We start from the raw sequence: 20,645 nt of genomic DNA, 5'->3' as shown, positions 1-20,645 counted from the left end.
TGATTACAACCAATGAGAAAGCACCAGGTGTCCCAGAGGACACGTGGCGCAGAGCAATTGGAGGAGGCCAACAAGGCTGAGCCCAATCAGTGGAAACCCTAGCACTATAAATACAGCATCAACTCCACAAGGAAGGATCATCACATATCACCTGATAACATACAATCACAGAGTATTCAGCTATTAAGCAATACACTCTAAATTCCTTACTCTCACATATTATTATCTTCTCCACAAATACTTATTCTCACACCGGAGGGTTACCCCAAAGAGGACCCCTCTGTCCCTTTCTGAGGGGTAAGTTGACGGTGCTGTTCATTTTGTAGGTGAAAGAACACAGATCTAAGGAAACCATCGGTGAAATAGTCTAATCATACCCGAGGAAAGTAGATCGTCTACCAGTGAGTCGATCCACGTCTCTTCATGGACAGCCCTACAACCAACCATCAAATGAGACCTTATGAAATTAACCTAAAAGTACCGGAATGACCCGACCCGAAAAGGAGAGAGTTCAGATGATAATAATTAATAAATGCGATTAAGGTTTTCAAATACGGGCCAGAGATGGGCCACTGGTGAGCTTTATTGGGCTCGTCAATTATCAGTTTATCAAATCATTTATCAGATCGTACAACAAAATTTTGCATGCATAAGTCGTCATCATCATATATATATATATATTATATATATATATATATATATATAACCTTTGGATGAAACGAGAGAGAAACTGAGACGAATTTGATGGTCAGAAATTCGTGTATGACAGACAACAGACAGACTACAACAGATCCGATTTCATCGGCTACTTAATTATTGATTGAACGAACCATGTCATTTCCACAAACACCAGAGAGAAATTGAATTGATGATGAATTTATTAGTATTCTGTTAATTAAGCTGCATTGCAATGATTTAGGCAGATAGATTCATCCGGATTAACCTAGGGTTTCCTTCACCTTTTCGAAATGGTACGTAGGTGCATTCTGTTTTTTTATGATCATACTCGGTATATATATAATATATATGAACTATAATCATATGTTTATAATATTAACCGCGCCCTAAATTAGGGCTATGATTGTCAATTGTAATGTTATTAGAATATTATGCAAAATTCAATCAACACACACATTCTGTTTTGAACAAGTTTATAGGTTATTCCCACACCATATAGGTTACTTAGACACCATATGCATCTATGCGGCTCGTATAGGGGCTATACGAGTCGTATAGGTGCAAAATTTTGTCCATTTGTGTTGGAGAGTATCAGGTTTTTGAAGTCTAGACGGCTCGTATAGGGGCTATACGACCCATATAGACTGGAAAAGCTGTCATCCGTACTTTAGTTAGCCATGTGAGGACTATACGACTCGTATAGCCCCTATACGAACCGTATAGAGTTGTTAACACACCATGGGGGTGGTGTTTGAATATAACGAATTAACGACCGTATAGAGCTCTAGTATATATGCATTTTTATTGGCAAGATGGTTTCTGTTTGCTGTTATGGTGCTCACTAGGTGGAGATTTATGCAAACACGCATCACCCGTCTGATTATCTGTTCATTGATGATTGATGCATCGTTATGTGTAAATAGATGCATCATTATGCGCATTCATGTGTAAATAGTACTGTAATTTGTTGACTAACTTATTTGTTCAACAGAGCTCTTTGGTGAATATCATAGTAGGATCCCATGTCTGGGTTGAAGATCCAGGCAAAGCGTGGATCGATGGGCAAGTTACAAAGATTACTGCCCAAGAAGCTGAGATCGAGACTCCTGACCTCAAAAAGGTTAGCAATTCATATTTTTTTTTACTTTTTGATGATGTTTAAGTTAATATCAACAATTGATTGCATGCATTTTGTTATGGTTATCTTTTAGGTTAAAGTGAAGTTATCAAATATATATCCAAAGGATAATGAAGCTCCAGCTGGCGGTGTTGATGACATGACAAAACTATCATATTTGCATGAGCCAGGAGTCCTGCAGAACTTAAGAACCAGATATGAACTCAATGAAATTTATGTAGGTTACCTTTTTCTCATGTTGGAATATATAATTACTTTGTTTGATCCTAACATGTTTCAAAACCATTGCAGACGTACACTGGAAATATTCTAATTGCAATAAACCCGTTCCAAAAGTTACCTCATTTGTATGATCGTCATATGATGGAAGAATATAAGGGAGCACCGTTTGGTGAACTGAGTCCCCATGTGTTTGCAGTTGCTGATGCGTCTTACAGGTCTGTTGGTTTTTGAGTGACTATGCAATAATTTTGGCATTTTTCAACATATAATATAATCTTCAATGAAATTAGGGCTATGATTAAGGAGGGTACAAGCAATTCCATTCTTGTTAGTGGTGAAAGTGGAGCAGGTAAAACAGAGACAACCAAAATGCTTATGCAGTACTTAGCCTATTTGGGTGGCCGGAAAGCTACTGAAGGGCGCACAGTTGAACAACAAGTTCTCGAAGTATGATACATGACGTATAGTTCTATATTAACACTACTTAATTATTCTGGAATAGTGTAATTTATGGAACTTGGCATATATATACTCACATAAATATATACATGTACATGTATAGAAGTACATATATGCTATATGTATATATGTGTATATAGAACCAGGAATGCGTGCAGGATCAAATAAGAACAGAAGTAATGGTATGAACAGAAGTAAGTAATCCAAGTTTTGAAATGGAGTCATATAAATTGACAAATTCACATTTTTTATTTGCTCATCCGGATGCATCTATGAGTTTGTTGACTTCCTCTGATGGAAAATGTTTCATAAAATGATCAAACACTACATAGTGAATTATTCGACTTGTAGGATTTGGATTAAAAAAAATGACGGATTCTTAGTTTCTTACTGTTCTCATATGTATTTATGTTCTTATTGGACCCTTACCCTGCATGCATATGTATATATGTATATGTATTTTATGTAAAAAATATAAAATACGTGTGTGTATTTGTGTGCGTGCGCATTATATATACATATCATTATATCATTCTGATTAAGCTTGTGTCACCACTGTGAGTGCAGTCAAATCCAGTTCTTGAAGCCTTTGGCAATGCAAAGACTGTTAGAAATAACAATTCCAGGTGATTGCTTCATTTTATCAGGCTTCAAATTTTACATTTTTAGATCCAGGACCCGTAAGGGGAACGGATCCGTGTTTCTTCAGCATTGTTTTAATATATATTGTTAAGCAGCAAGCCAGTAGTAGACATAGTAGCTTCCATAAAGAGACAATTAAATACCTTTTGTGTTCAATAGATTTCAATTAGAGACAACAAATGGGTCAAACGGGTTACAAGTTTTCTGAAGTTCATACAACTTATATGGCCACCTCTAGTTTCATTCAAAAAACAAGTCACATTTATGTTACCCTTTCATTCTTCAAATTTAACATCAAAATTCTGTTGTCTTCATAATGTTTCAGTCGTTTTGGAAAATTTGTTGAAATCCAATTTGATAAGCACGGGAGAATATCAGGAGCAGCCATCAGGACCTATCTTCTAGAAAGGTCTCGTGTTTGCCAAATAAATGACCCTGAGCGCAACTATCACTGCTTTTACCTTTTATGTGCAGCACCACAAGAGGTATCCTTTTTTTTTCAAACTAAACTGTTAGCAAAATAATTTTCTCACCTGACATTATATATTCTTCTTTAATCAGGAAATTGAGAAATATCAGTTGGGAAACCCAAAATCTTTTCATTATCTTAACCAGTCAAAATGCTATGAACTGGTTGATATAAATGATGCCCATGAATATCTTGCCACTAGGAGAGCTATGGATATTGTTGGAATTAGCAAAGAAGAGCAGGTATTTCCCTCAAAAGTTTCTTCTTTTTCATAAACTTAGAGGTGGCCGTTTTGACCCGTCTATGAGTACACTGGTTTATTTTGGTTAAATTGATAAACTTTTGAACCAACTAGAATGAAAACAGGTCAAATGGGGTTTAATTTAACAATAATTCAAGCTTGTAGACAAACCGAATGAACACGGACGGAGCATGTTCGTGTTTTGGTTGCTAACAATATAAATGGACGGTTTGGGAACGTAACGAACATAAATGAACATAGATGAGTGAATATAACAGAGCTAAGACCAATTAAGAGTAAATGTGAACAACAATGTGATGGGTTTTAAAGGTTATTAAAACTAGTCTATGTTGTAATGGGCCTAAAAATTTAAAGAGTATATTAACTAATGTAAAAGAATGAACTTAAAAACAAATCTTAATGAACATAACGAACGAATGTAAACAACACTCACGAACATAAATGAACGAACGATACATTTGTTCATGTTTGTTCATTTAACTAAATGAACAAAAATTTTCGTTCGTTTTTTAAATAAGCGAACATAAATGAACTTTCAGCAAGAACGGCTCGTTGTACGTTCAGTTCATTTACAAGCCTTAGAATATGAACTAAAATGGAAACACGCTCAAATGAGTGAAACTCACCGAGAGTGTATTAAAATGCATAAAACCTCCTAAATCATTTTAATATGAAACTTTGATTGCGTTGTAATAATATGTTTTTTAACGCCATGTAACACTCTCACAGGAAGCTATTTTTAGAGTTACTGCTGCTATTCTTCATCTTGGCAATGTTGAATTCGCCAAAGGGAAAGATGCTGATTCTTCAGTTTTAAAAGACGACAGGGCTAAATTTCATTTAAAAATGACTGCAGAACTTCTTAGGTATATATATCTTTTTTGAAATTCTTTGAAAATTTGTTAGTTTTATAACTATTTTTCGTTAGGTGTGGTTCTGCGGGTTTGGAAGATGCATTGTGTAAACGAGTGATGATAACTCCCGAAGAAGTTATAAAAAGAAGTCTTGACCCTCTTAGTGCAGCAGTCAGCAGGGATGGGCTAGCTAAAACAATATATACCAGATTATTTGATTGGTATGAAGCTGTTAAACAGAATAGAGGTAGAAAAATGGGTGTGTTGACTTGACTGGTTGGGTAATGGGTCAAAACATGTGGTCAACAGAATATGCAATTTTCATCAGAAAACTTCTTTAATAAATTTCAAATGCAAATGACGTTTGTATTGAGATATTTGCAGGCTAGTGGATAAAATCAATGTCTCAATTGGACAAGATCGCAACTCAAAAAATCTGATTGGGGTCCTTGATATATATGGCTTTGAAAGCTTCAAGAACAACAGGTGACAACCAGATATATATTTCATGTTCCAGATGCTATATATCGGGAAAGTTCAAGTAAATTTTATTTTACATATACTTTTTAACAAACATTAAAGTGCAGCTTTGAGCAGTTTTGCATTAACTTCACAAATGAGAAACTGCAACAACACTTTAATCAGCATGTGTTTAAGATGGAGCAAGAAGAATATACAAAAGAGGCTATTAATTGGAGTTACATTGAATTTGTTGATAACCAAGATGTTTTAGATCTCATTGAAAAGGTATTACCAATTTCAGTTGCATTTACCCATTCGTGGCTGCAAATATGCATACATATATGCATAGAGATGTATCTATATGTGTGTATGCATATGCAGCACTAGTTTTTTGTTAAAATATCTTCACTCTTGATCCAACACGAACACGTGGCATTCCTTTCTACTTCTCTATAGTGCAAAGTAATTTTAAACATTACAAACTCTATTTCAATATCTGCAATCAGTGTTCTAAAAGGGCAAGGTCTGCAAACAGTCTAGTTTTAATATTTTATATTTTATAGGTATATAGAATTGTAGTTTTATTTCTACAACTAATAATAAAAGTACTTATAACAATGTATCTACTGGATATAAAACGCGTTTATTAATGTTTTGTGAACTACATAACTCTATGAAGATGTATTTGTATCACAGAAACCTGGTGGAATCATTGCTCTCCTTGATGAGGCTTGGTAAGTATTCCTTTCTTTAAATTTTGTAATTTAATTATAAATAAAGCGGTTGTTAACAAATCATAGAGGTGGCAATTTCGGCCCATTTACTTATCAATGAGTCAATTTGGGTTGTATTTTTATAAAATGATTGAACGAGTTAAAATTCTCCCAAAGAATGTTTTTGTAATGCATACAACCTCTTCATGTTTTTGTTAAACCTTTAGATTGTTGTGTGATAGTATTGCTTTCGCAATCATTACTAAAACTTCAATTTTTTTATAAAAATCATAGAAAAGGGAAAAACAGTTGTTTGATCGTCAACCCAGTCTGAATCGTTTTGAGCGTAACAAAATATGACTTGCTCAAACCAAATCCATCTTGACCCCGACCTGCCCATATTGCTACCTCAGTTTATCTCACTTCTGTATCTTTTACCTTTAGTATGTTCCCAAAGTCTACACATGAAACATTTTCAAACAAGCTTTATCAGACCTTCAGAAATCACAAACGCTTTGTGAAGCCCAAGCTGTCACGTACGGATTTCACAATTGGACATTATGCTGGAGAGGTATGTGTTTTAGTGAGACATATTGCTAATAAATGTAAACCCATGCATCTTAATTGTACTCTTCTAATTGTAACTTCAGGTCCAATATCAATCCAATCAATTTCTTGACAAAAATAAAGACTATGTGGTCCCTGAACACCAAGACCTGTTGGGTGATTCCAGTTGTGCCTTTGTATCTGGTCTTTTCCCTCCAGTTGCTGAAGAATCTCCCAAATCTTCCAAGTTTTCTTCAATCGGGTCTCGTTTTAAGGTACCGTTACTTATATAAACATGTATCAAGCCCTCTATATGTGTATGAACAATGTTGATTCGCTGAACGGGTACATACATTCAAGAGAGTGGAGTTTATTCAATATTATTTTAAGTATAATTGTTAAAAGCCCTCGCTTCTTGCGCATAGGTCCATTTTCCAGGCGAGGCCTATGCGCCTTGAGTGCGGCTAGCACCTTTGATAACTATGATGTTAAGCTACATGTTTCTGTGCGCTAACATGCAACTAATTGATGCAGTTGCAATTGCAACAACTGATGGAGACACTAAACGCAACACAACCTCATTATATTAGATGTGTAAAACCAAATAATCAACTCAAACCCGCCATATTTGAGAATCCCAACGTCTTGCAACAGTTACGCTGTGGGGTGAGCACACAAATTATATTTCCCTTTTGTCTCTTACTGCTTATTTTATCAGTTTCATTTATAGCTAATTGTATGTGACTATTATATAGGGTGTCTTAGAAGCTATCAGAATCAGTTGTGCTGGTTATCCTACTCGTCGTCCTTTCTATGAATTTATAAACAGATTTGGACTTCTTTGCCCTGAAGCCTTAATAGGATGGTAGATCTTTCCTTCACCCTCAAATGTAACACTAAATTATATCCAGTTTTTTACATGTAAATTTGAGATATTTTACATTCTTAAAACATTTCCTTACTGTCTCAATCAGCTTTGATGAAAAGGTTGCATGTGAAAAGATTCTAGAAAAGAAGGGAATTAAAGGCTATCAGGTATTATACACACACACACACACACACACACACATATATATAGGGTGCAGTTCCAACAAAAACCACCATTAACTTGAAAACCATGACACACACACACACACATTTGTTTTGGCAAAGTTTAATAACATATAAAAAGAATTAAAAAAAAATTATGGTTTTAAAGTGGTTTTTGTTAAGTTTTCAAGTATGTGAATGAATCTTGATAATCACATTATCTTTTATACAGGTCGGTAAGACAAAGGTTTTCCTGAGAGCTGGACAGATGGCGGAATTAGATGCAAGGAGAACTGAAGTCCTAAGTAGGGCAGCGCAAATTATTCAAAGGCGAATGCTAACTTATATTGCTCACAAACAGTTCATTGAAACTCGAAAGGGTTCAATTGTCATGCAATCTTTTTGTCGAGGTGAAACTCTTACTACTTAATCTTAGAGGTGGAATATGGGTCAAGTCACATGGGCTGGGTTCAGGTCAAAACAATTAATTCTTTAGTATGGGCCGAAACGGTTCAGTTCAGATTGGGTTGACGTGACACACTTGGTTAGCAGAATGCTAGTTTTACCTTCCATTTAAGACACCATTGACTAGGAAAACTTGCATTTTTATAAGTGATTATTGTGTCCCTTATGGTTTAAAAAATATATTATATCATTATATCTTTCATGGAAAATAAATTATCTTAATTTATGCATCAGAAATACATTTTGGACAGTTTTCAACCAGGCAGACAAGTTTTCTTTTAAGTTAACTTTTGTCGGTACACGTTTGATCCGTTAGAGAGAAAATATAAACCAATTCTATCCATTTACACGTTGATGGTTGCGATCTTCAAATTTGTTTCAATAATAATATGATCTTTACTTGATCAACTCTCATATTTCGTTGTCATCTTTAAAATTAGTCTTAAAAGATTCCAATTGCTTGAAATATTATTCAAACTGTACACGTGTAACTCCAATGACTTTTAGGTAGGTTGGCTGTCAAACGTTTTGAAGACCTGAGAAGAATAGCAGCTGCAATAAGAATAGAGAAAAACTTTCGTAAATACCACGCGTCGAAGGTCTACAGTAAGCTCCGTGTGTCAGCGCTTAGGGTGCAAACAGCCATACGTGCATTGAAGGCCCGTAAGGAGTTCCAATTAAATAAACTAACTAAAGCCGCAATTATGGTGCAGGTTAGTTTAATAATACTGGCATACATTTAACTATTCATTTTCTATAGTAGCAAATGGGCGGGTTGGGTTATGGGCCAAACTAGATTCTGGTCAAATGGAAAGGTTTTTTATATCAGGCCAGGCCTATCTGCAAACACGTTTTTATCTTTTACTTTATTGAGTTTTGAATAAGAATGATTGAGGATGGTTTTATGCATTTTCGGTGGCATTCGATTTTTGGTGATTTTGATGGCATTTTCGATGACTTGCGAACATTTTTGTCTTACTTTCACTGATTGATACAAATAATTAATTCTTTTGAACATTATGGCAGTTAATAAAATTTTTGGTGATTTTCGACTGGTTTCCGGTTTAACTGTTATTTCTAAGTTTGATTGCTTTCAGTTGAGGCAAAGTATTATTGAAATCATCCACTTTACCCACAAAGCGTAGAAAGTGATGCATGTAATTTTGCAACTTATCAGTTATGTATGTATATATATATATATATATATATATATTCTAAGGTCAATTTTTTTCCAGTCTCGATGGCGTGGTCGTAGATGTTATTCATACCATAAAAGGCTAAAGAAGGGAGCCATTGTTACACAATGCAGATGGAGGGGGATAAAGGCAAGGAGGGAGTTACGAAGACTTAAACAGGTCGGTTTCAGTATTTGTCTACATTCTAAATTAAAAGAATTTAGTTTCACGAGTCATTTTTCTGGTATAAATTATATATGAACTTGTCTTGCTTTTCTGCATGAACTAAAGCAAGCAGGTTTCCTTAAAGAAGCGAAAGATAAACTTGAGAAACAATTGGAGGATCTAACATGGCGTTTACAGTTGGAAAAACGCTTAAGGGTAAGTATTGATATTATAAATACTTGTGTATCAAATATGACTAATAAAAAGTCTATTATTTTAATAAGTGATTTTGGAGGTTTTAAGCTTTAGAAATACACTATGGGAAACATTGACAAATTATTATTATAATTAACATGTACAAATGAGTGAATGACTAATGTTGAGCTTATATCTCCAGACCGATTTAGAAGAAGCGAAAGCCAGTGAGGCTAACAAATTTAGAAATTCTTTAGAAGCTTTGCAAAAAAAACTCGATGAAGCAAATGCAACAATAATCAAGGAAAAAGAGGCAGCGAGGAAAGCTATTAAAGAAGCACCTCCTGTTATTCAACAGAAAGAAGTAATCATTGAAGATACTAAAAGAATTGAAGCCCTCACTAAACAAGTCAATGATTTAAAGGTAAGTTACTCAAATAAAGTATCCCCTTGCTGTTTTTTTTATATTTATTTTTATGTTGTTGTTAAGATCATGAAATGCGCCATTTTTTCCATGCAGGCGGCATTAGCAGCTGAAAAGGAAAATTCTGCTAATTTAGAAAAGAAATATGCTCAATCTCAAGATCGTAGTGAAGATCTATTTAGAAAGTTGGAAGATTCAGAAGATAAAATACAACAATTACAAGATTGTGTGAGCAGGTTAGTGGATTCATTCTTGACTTTTCCTTTTCGTTTCAGAATTCAAAATTTTATTTTCTTTAGATTGATATGGTTCGACTACTGCAGACAACAATATATACAACTTCTGCTGACTTGGGCAATTTATATGTCTGAATAGGCGATGTGGCATCCACATCAGCCTAATGTTAACAAAGCACCCACTTATTAATATATTTGTAAAGTAGTATTTACACCAACCAATGTTTTGAATATGCAAATTTACACCGATAAACTGCATGTTCTTGTAAACATCACTGAGTCTTTACTTTTGTTATGTTCTGTCACATTTACTGTTATTTTCTTATCCTACATAGGCTGGAAGAGAAACTACAGAATATAGATTCAGAAAATAAAGTTTTCCGCCAACAAGCTGTGTCAATGACACCTAATAAGTTTCTCTTGCGTTCCAAATCTATCCTTCAGGTATTTATATTCAGAAATTCACTCATCAAATGTGTCATAATAATGCCAATTCTGAAAAGTTCATCTCATTCATATGAAAACATGTTAGTTTGGGTTAAATTTTGTTGGCAATAAGTCAAACAGGTAAAATAGTTTATACTTGCTATAAAGAAAATGAGTCAAAACTCACACAGGTCAAGAGAGTGGAAAGTCTCCTAAAGTGTATTTATATGCTTACAACCTCCTAAATCCTTTTATATAAAATCAATCATGTTAATATTATCTAATGTGGTAATTATTTATCTCAAAGATTCTGGACAGAAAAATGTTTGGGGGACAACCCAATCTGTTTGACCACACTTAGAAGTTACTCCTTCTGACCAGTTAACCTGATTTAACCCATTCATATGAAAACGAGTTAAATGTACTAAACTTTATTGATAAATGGTCAAACGGGACAGGGTGCAATATAGAACATATATTTCAGTACTTTAATAATACTATTTTTACAATAATACAATCATATTTAATGGATTTCCATCTTTCAATCTTTTTGCAGAGGTCCGAGAGCGGTCATTTATATACAGACGCAAAGCCACCTCTTGTATTGTTTCTCTTAAACACAGTTCTGAATGCATAAAATGTATATTTTTAGCCGTTTCTTTTAATTGTTGTCTTATTTGAATTTAGGAACTACATAGCATGTCAATGAACCAAAGGGATCTTTCAGAGCTGGACGACAAACCACAAAAATCACTTAATGAAAAACAAGTAGAGAATCAAGAATTGCTTATCAAATGCATTGCACAAGGTATAGGATTTGCAGGAAACAGACCGCTTGCAGCTTGTATTATTTACAAATGCCTTCTGCAATGGAGATCTTTTGAAGTTGAAAGAACATCTGTTTTTGACCGCATCATCCAGACCATCGGTCAAGCAATTGAGGTTCTAACTATTCCCAAACATATTAATAATCATATTTAAATTTTCCACTCTTTTTGGTATTTCTTAGAGGTAACAAAATGAGTCCAAACATGTTTTCGTACCTGTCGGTTTGACTCGTCACACTTTTTATCCAAAAACTTCAAAATTGATACCATATCGTAGGGTGAATTACAGAAATCGTCCCTGTTGTTCAGTAAAACTTATAAAAAAATTAAGACAGTGAAGTAGATGCAGGATTTTATCACACTACATAGAAAATTTCAGCGATTTTAAACTCGTTTGACCTATTTCCTTTTAAATCTAGTTTGTTTAATGTATTCATTTGACCCGTTAGATATAGACCATAACCGAAAATCGGCCCATTGATAAGTGATTGGGTTGTACTTATGTTTGCAACTGTTTTGTGCTAAAATGTCTTTTTGTGTTTTTTTACAAAAGAAATCCCAGGATAATAATGACATATTGGCTTATTGGTTGTTGAATGCATCAACTCTATTGCTTCTACTTCAACGCACTCTGAAAGCAAGTGGCGTGACAGCTGGACTAGGCCCACAACGCCGTCGATCATCAGCTACTCTTTTTGGGAGGGCCAATACTGTAATTTCACGAGTTTTCTTTAACTTCTATTTTCTATACGGACATAATGGGTAGATTGGATAACGGGTTACTTAAACAATAATATGATTTTTGAATAAATGATGTGTGTCGTTGCATTAAATACCAACATACTATCGGTTTTGTCTCGTTTTAGTCAATGTGCTTATTCTTTTGTACATTTGCATAGTATTTTTGCCCCGTTTGGGTCATCATCAAAATACCCTATAATGACCTAAACATGACAAAAATACGTATTTTATTGACTTAAATGTACAAAATGGGTACAATGACTAAAACAGAAAAAAGTTGTATGATTTCATAAATAATATCATTTCTCTTCTCAATAAAATGATTTAGGTATACATTTAAAATACACTTTGAACAACTTTTGGATTTTGACCCATTTGATTTTACTTGTTTGACCCGTTACATAACTCAAATTGTCATGTTGGTTACTTTTATGATTTGGTTAAAGGGTGTTTGTTTATTTCTTGTTAGAGTTTTCGTGGAACTCCTCCAGGAGTGAATCTTTCTTTCGTTAATGGAAGTTTGAGTGCATTAGATGCCGTAAGCCAAGTAGAAGCCAAATATCCTGCTTTGCTTTTCAAGCAACAACTTACCGCATATGTTGAAAAAATATATGGAATGATCCGAGATAATTTAAAAAAAGAAATATCTCCATTGCTTGGCATGTGTATTCAGGTAATCTCATCTCTTTTTCTTTTAATTTTAACTTAAATGTGCAGAACTGCAACATACTTTCGCGTTTATATCATTAATGTCAATGTTTAACATGTTTCTGGTTAAATGCTGATGTGGTGCCATCCAAGTATGTATCTTGTCACATTTAACCTATAACATGCTGACATTCTTTCAAATTTTAATGGCATTTTCATCATTTGACATTCTTTCGTGAAATTTTTCCAACCAATTTAGTGCAAAACATGTAGGATGTAGACAATGTATGTTGCTATTTTACAAAATTAACCCTTTTATTTTATGTTAATAGTTTTGTTGTGCTAATTTATGTATTAATCAAAGGCACCAAGAACTTCCAGAGCAAGCCTAGTAAAGGGAACATCACATCCGGTTAATAACGCAGCTCAACTAGCTTTGATTGCTCATTGGCAAGGAATTGTGAAGAGCCTTGGAGATTTCTTGAACACTTTAAAAACAAATCATGTTAGCGAAACTTCCTTTTATTTACTAGCTGTTAGATGTACTTTAAGACTTTGTTTATTTAGTGGTAGCTTATCTACATGTCTGATTTTGTTGATAATTTTAGGTACCACCATTTTTGGTCCGGAAAATTTTCACACAAATATTTTCATTCATCAATGTTCAATTGTTTAACAGGTATACTTGATGCCTAGATTGTATATGTATATTTTTGTGTATCCATATGAACATATGATGATATGAATATAATTTTGATTTTTTGTTACTTCTGGTTGCAGTCTTCTTTTGAGACGTGAATGCTGCTCGTTCAGCAACGGTGAGTATGTGAAATCAGGACTTGCTGAGTTAAAAGACTGGTGTTACAATGCAACCGATGAGGTATTTTTTAAAGTCTTGTAATTTCTTGTTGTTTGATACAAACGGGCCTGGGCCTGGATTTCAAGATTTAACTTGTTTTAGTTTAAAACATTTTTCTAACTATAATCTGAAATTAAATATATTAAGAAAAGTTTAGGATCGGCTGGGACCAATGGGCCTGAATCAGTCCCTTTTCCACGCACATGACCGGGGCTGGGCCTAGGCCTAGGCCCAATCTCGATCTTTGTGCACCTCTACTATCTTGCTAAACAAAAATTACTGCAGTATGCAGGTTCTGCGTGGGAAGAACTTAAGCATATACGACAGGCTATTAGGTTTTTGGTAAATAATCATCTTATTTTTATAGAACTTGTTATTTTATTGAGACGATTCACAAAATAAATCAAATATTTGTAATTCAATTCAGGTAATTCATCAAAAGCCGAAGAAAACCCTGGAGGAAATAAGTCGTGGCCTGTGTCCCGTGAGTGACATGCTATAAAAAAATCTAATTTATTTACATTACAGTTTTACGTGCGTCTTTAGTTGTCATTTTCTATTTTGTTTTACAGGTTCTTAGTGTACAACAGTTGTACCGGATCAGTACAATGTATTGGGATGACAAATATGGCACACATAGTGTGTCCCCGGATGTAAGTTTATATAGATGTTACAAGTGAAATTTTTGACCCGCCAAATGGGTCAATTGGGGTTGTGCTTTATCTCAAACGGGCCAAAATTCACTTTAACCTGTTTTTAATATAGTAACCTCCTAAATAGATTTCTTTGTAATCATGTTATTTATGAAAATGGATAAGATGGTGTTTCAGGTCAACCCGCGCAGGCCCGTTTCAGCATATACAAAAAAATATGTTCATTTTAACCCGAGCATGTTACAACGTTACCCAACCGCCAATCTTGGTTGATTTGGGCTGTTTCGCCTGATTGCTCATATACGGGTCGATTTGGGTTATGAGTTATCTCAAGCAAAACTCATTATTCCAGTAATATTATTTTTGTAATAATATATTGTTATGTAACTGTTGATATTATGTTATAGGTTATATCCAGCATGAGGGTTATGATGACGGAAGAAAATAATGCAATAAGCAATTCTTTCCTTTTGGATGATGATTCCAGGTTATTTTCTCGTATTTAAAAGCATCTTCTTCATGTATATTTATATTTATCGTCTGGCCCGCTTGAGGTGGCAAAATGGGCGGGCCAGCCATGTGGGGTAATGTGTCGGGTCGAGTTGGGCTGGAACTGTAGCATCATTCCATTTTCGAGTAATATCGAGATTCTGAAACTTTTTGTTAATTTTTTTCATGATTATATTTTTACAGCATACCATTTTCCGTTGATGATATATCAAAGTCAATGGAACAAATTGAAATCACAGATGTTGAACCGCCACCTTTAATCCGTGAGAACTCCGGTTATAGCTTTTTGTTGCCACAAGCCGACTAACTGTTGTTTTTACTCATTTGGCCTTAATCCTTCTCGGGTGCTCATTCTCGTTCAATAACAGAAGAACAAGTGTGAAGAAACCCCCCATCTCGGGTACCAATCTGGGCTCGAATTAGCCCTTTTTTGGTCCCACAGCAATAATCATGTATATCTATATCGTATTTTGTATAACTAAATATGTTGTTTCTTGTAAAAACTGTATAGTCAAGATTTCATATATCACCATTGGCTGGTTGCATTAATGGTAAAGATTACATATTTACTAGTACATTACTCTTTTTGACTTTAACCTCCATTTCAATTGTCAGAAACAAAATTTTTATATATATATTTTTTTAACCATCAAATAATCTAAAATGTCAAATCTTAACTGTTATCGGTTAATAACTAACTTGGGTTTCCGCCTTTCTGGGTTGCTAGTTTCAGGTTGAATGTGTTGATTTGTGGCTGAAAGGTTTACATGTGAAAAACAGATTGCAACACTAACATAGTAACATGTAAAAATAACCAAGGTTATGAGTTGTTAAACATGATTAAATGAAACTTAATATAAGGCACAAAATTGATTGCACAATCACTCATACATCAAAGAAAGCATAAAGAGTTAAAAGAAAAACTCAACATAATATATTATAAAATAATCTAAGACAACTTTCTTGATAAATTTTTCAATCCGCATCCTATGCATTTAAGCATGACTGTACCCGTTGCTGGCTCCGGCTTGACTACAAATTTAACACCCAAAAAATCTCTGATATTCCTGAGTGTTTCAATCCCATAAGGCACAAGCTTCCCTACCCGAACCTTTGATACATCTTGTGGGCATAATGCACATAAAAGAAATAACAAACCCTGAAATTCAAATAATACACAACTATTATAACAAAATACAAAATAAAATAAATAAAATGAAATTATCTCGAGGATAGATTTTATCTGGATCGTGGACGTTATCTAAAATTACATAAGAATTAGAGTTGGCAATTTCAAAACAATTACTTTCCAATGGATCAAGCCATGCTATATTTTGTCTCTAGCAGGTCGAACAGATAAAATTGTAAAACGAGGAACTTTAAAATAAAACACGTCAAACAGGTTCAAAAATTCACCAAAATGTATTTTAAACATTTGATTAAGGAGTGTTGTATTTCATTTATATACCCCTCAACTCCCGCAAAATATACATTTAGCAAAATTTGAAGTGGCCTATATGAAATCAAAAGAAAGTAGTTTATTTCATAAATAAATAGTTTATTATTGAAAAAAGTATAGTTATCGTGACCAAAATTGGCATTATTATTTATTAGAAAAACCGATAGCTTTAGATAAAAAGCATTTTTGTTTCTCAAAATGCAGAAGATCATCTTTTTTTAACCTGAACCTGTTTGAGCCACTACCCAACCAACCCGACCCACCAATATTGCCACCTGTAATAAAAAAAGTTATGCATATAAATATGTGGAAGTCCAGAAACAAACCTGGTGCGTAGAATCTATAACACCACCTTGTTCAATCTCACCAAGTAACAAGGATGCAATTTCCTCACCGACTTCCTCTGGAGGCATAAGCTCTTTCTTTTCATCAATATCCATGTCATCCTTGCCTCGGGGAAAAGAAATTGTCGTGTCCACAGATATGAAACATCCAGATGTCGTTTCAGCAACCAATGATATTCCATAACCAGGTGAACTTCAAAACAAGAACAAATGTAAATCATTAAACCACGTGAATCATACAATGTTTCTATACAAAGTTATACATATGTAAATTTCTTAAATAACGCTAATAGTAATGAATAAATTTGGTAAAAATTTGGCTAAATAACAGACTAGGTGGGTCTGGTAAAAGCTTAAAACTGACCCAGGTGGCAAAATAGACAAGTTGAGTAAAAAGTAATAAAAAGTAAAGATAGGACCACGTGGCAAGATGGGTGAGTCAAACAAAAGGTCAAAACCGGTTCAAGAGTAAAACACTAATATTTCTGCAAATAATATTATTACAATAATAATCTGAATCTTTAATCAACCAATTTAAAAGAATTGTATGAATTAGAAAAAAAGTATGTGCGACTTTCAAAACCCTTGAGTCTCTTTTAGGTCTATATTTTTATTCAACACATTAACGGTCGACAAACCAAATTGACCCGTTTCCTAGTAAATGGGCTCTGAAAATACTTACTTTCCAGCTTCTGCACCAGCTTTATGATCAGCATGAATGTAAACATCAGGAAGCAATTGGTTAAAGACTCCTCTAGCTGCGTGAATTATTGTATTTTCAATCTGGCGTGATACACGAGTGGAGAAACTGATTCCCCTGATTCTTTTAACCATACCTTCATCAGTCCATGTGAGTGCCTACAAACCCAACCCAACCACGGTTATGATAATAAGATCAAGTTTTTAAACATTTGAATATGAAAAATAATGAAACTTACCTTCAAACTATCATGAATAATAGGAACAGAAAGTAAAATTTCACCACCGCCTTTAGGAGCAACTCCCCTGCTCACAATCTTTAAATCCAACCCTTCTGATGGGACTCCAAATCGCTTCAACAATGGTATAGTGGTTAATCTAAATGTATCAACAGACGAGTCTTTTGAATCATTTGTGATACCTGAAATACAACACGTTGTCATTTGCACTAATCAACTTTTGCAGCTAAATCACTAGAGCAAAAGTACCTTTGAGCTTAATTGAAAGGGGCTTCTTCCCGAACAAACCAAGAACAATCAACGGCTCCAGAAAATAACCAATTGACCTACTCAATCCGCAATCATGCTCCAGATATCTTCCACCCATCACTATCCCAGGCTTGTACTTCAACTTAGTACCTACCAATTCCACAAAATTACAATACTTTCATCCTAAATACAACAAGAACCGTCATATTGATTTATAAAGAACATCAAACTTGGCATTGCAAAAACAGAAAAATGACATGTAAGTCTTAAAAATCAATGCCTTTCTACTCATTTAAGAATTAAAAACTTGTACTTTCTGAATGCAATACTTATACAAGAAACTTATTTTCAAAAATCCAAGTCACTCTAGATTGTACTTTGTAAAATTTGACATCACAAAAGCTAATTTTGTCCCTACCCACGGTTGTAAAATCCCGACTAGGCGCCGTTTAATCCCTGTTTGGTCTAAATCAGTCAAAATAGAAAATTGTATATATGAAATTTGGTGTGTGTGTGTGTATATGTGTGTGTATTTGAAATTTTACATATATATTGCCATCTGATTAATCACTAGTCCCTACCCCACTGCCAGACTAGCGAGTTCTACAGCACAAACCTACCTACAACATTTTCAAGCTAAATACAACAACCACATTATTTAAATCTAAAAACAACATCAAATTTGATATTGCAAAAAGCTTCAAAATTTATTGCATTCCTGTTAATTTAAAAAACCAGACACTGTAATGCAATCAATATTTACACCAAACCCATGTCAAAATTCACAGTAAAAACAGTTCAATTAAAAAAAAAAACACCTAGAATGAATGATTAATTACCAGTCTCGTTGATTTCGACAAGCAAGTCATCAGAAACAGTCTCCAGAAGACGAAGAAACGACACCTCGTGAGACTGAAGCCCCGGCCACGTGGCGTCGGCGCGTATGTCTTCGATTAATATCGGAGTTGAAGAGAGAGTTGACAGAAGCAGTCGTTGCCTTAGGTTTTGACTACCCTTAAGCTTCATATACGATATCTTACCCATGTTCTAATCTTCCGGTAGCTTAAGCTCGGCGGCGGTGGTCTGCCGGAATATACAGATGTATTATTATTGGTTTAAAACCCTGAAGAAGAAGAATCAATGGTTTTATACTTTATACCTTTACAAAGTTATATAAATGGTCCCTTAGATATTCAATTGTGTACATGTTTTATTTTCGGTTTGTTCAGATCGATTTATTCGGATTTGAAATTTTGAATTTTTTTTTGTCAGTGATATATGCCTGAACCGATCCGAATTTGAAATTTACTAGCCTAACCGAATTCAAACAGATTAGGGGTTCATCTAGGTCTTACTCTTTCAGTTCATTAAACTAAGAGTGAAGGGAGTGATCATCTAAAGGCGGTCAAACTACCTTTGGCATTGATCAATCTTGCACTATCACATCATTTTTACCCTCAACTACGTTGGACTACCCTAATGGCTAAAAATGGTGCACTCAAACTATCCTAAAGAATTTTATTTTTTTTAACTTCTAATATCTAAAAATGCACACATTATAGATTTAAAAACACATAATAATTAAACAACATTTTATTAAATAAAGCATATATAAAATTATTATTCGCAATTCCATCATTTTTTTTTACTTTTGTTATGAGTTCAAATGTGTCGTTATCGTGAGCGTTAATTTTTCCGACCATAACTTGGTGTTGTGTATGATCGCATGATACTCCCTCCAAAACAAAATAGTTCCAAACTCGTGGCCAAAAACCCAACGTTCGTTGCTCCACGGGGTCCATGCCTTCGAAAACATAGACCCATACCTTAGCTAATGTTGCTTCTTCTTCACAGCTAGCTCCATCTTCGTGACGCAATTTGTTAGGGATTTGGTTGAGGAGCTCCATGTAAAAAATTGTTGCAGAATATTGTGTAGATGTGTTTGGTTATTTATAAAGAAGAAGAAAATAATAATAATAATAATAATAATAATAATAATAATAATAATAATCTAGCAACGACTAGATTTTAACGATAAAAAAAAGGAAAAATTGCTCGAGGGATACCACACTAGCAAACACCCGTTGAAAAAAATAGGGGGTGAGGGTGGGGACGGTGTTCCTCGTGGGAAATAGTACCCCTTGCGGGTACCCGTCGCCCACTCCCTCCATGTAACAACTCGGACTTTTCAAAAACTATATATGTATTAAAACCCGACCTCTTTCAATGTTCGGGGATTTTTCCCGCAATTATCATGTTTAATTTGAATTATTATATTATTTATTATTTATTATTTATAATTATATCTTTCTTAAAATTTACAAATTTCACTCAAACTTAAACTATTAGTTTATATTGTATTCATCAACAAACTCCAGGATTCATTTTGTAACTTGGGATTATAACCCATTTCACTAACTGGGTAATCCAAGACCCGGACCCGAGTTCTTGCCCAAATTCAAACCCAGATTCAGTTGTGGTTATCTTGGACCACAATTTACGTGATAATTTTGGTAATTGGATCATCTAACTTATTTTACCTACTATAATCGGTCTAATCAACCATTTAATCAAGTCAACACAATCAATTTTGATTGTTCTTCCGTAATGCTTGGCCGACACCTCTATGATCTTGTTGGACACGATATCATCAGCGATATTGCAATTAACTATCCAGATACATTCCTTATATCATGGCCGACCTTAACCATATATTTAATTATATTGTTTGGGCTGTTAATCACTTGTTTATACCCTCACCACCGTCGGCCTTGAACCTAATTTAATACCCATATAATCGTTTTTGATAATCCAATTAAACTCACAGTTAGCATCACCTCACCATCGCCAATCAAAC

The 20,645-nt window shown here is 34.3% G+C and overlaps 1 protein-coding gene and 1 pseudogene across 1 annotated transcript; one reads left to right on the top strand and one right to left on the bottom strand.

Annotated features, from left to right (window-relative positions):
• Positions 1–1,666: 1,666 nt before the first annotated feature.
• On the top strand, positions 1,667–15,105 carry LOC143567150 (myosin-11-like; annotated as a pseudogene).
• Positions 15,106–15,707: 602 nt separating this feature from the next.
• On the bottom strand, positions 15,708–18,907 carry LOC143567138 (putative RNA 3'-terminal phosphate cyclase-like protein). Its single transcript, XM_077053626.1, has 6 exons — positions 18,628–18,907; positions 17,789–17,938; positions 17,540–17,721; positions 17,284–17,459; positions 16,584–16,794; positions 15,708–15,957 (listed from the first exon to the last, which is right to left on the bottom strand). Exons 1-6 carry the CDS (start codon positions 18,830–18,832, stop codon positions 15,748–15,750), a joined length of 1,134 nt encoding a protein of 377 aa, XP_076909741.1. The 5' UTR covers positions 18,833–18,907; the 3' UTR covers positions 15,708–15,747.
• Between the last annotated feature and the right edge of the window lie 1,738 nt (positions 18,908–20,645).

This window comes from Bidens hawaiensis, unplaced genomic scaffold (assembly GCF_021521415.1).
Source record: "Bidens hawaiensis isolate Kalapana, Puna unplaced genomic scaffold, B.hawaiensis_p1.1 tig00023227_1, whole genome shotgun sequence".
NCBI lineage: Eukaryota > Viridiplantae > Streptophyta > Magnoliopsida > Asterales > Asteraceae > Bidens > Bidens hawaiensis.
The sequence above is the reverse complement of the archived record's forward strand: the minus strand, read 5'-3'. Positions and strand labels throughout refer to the sequence as shown.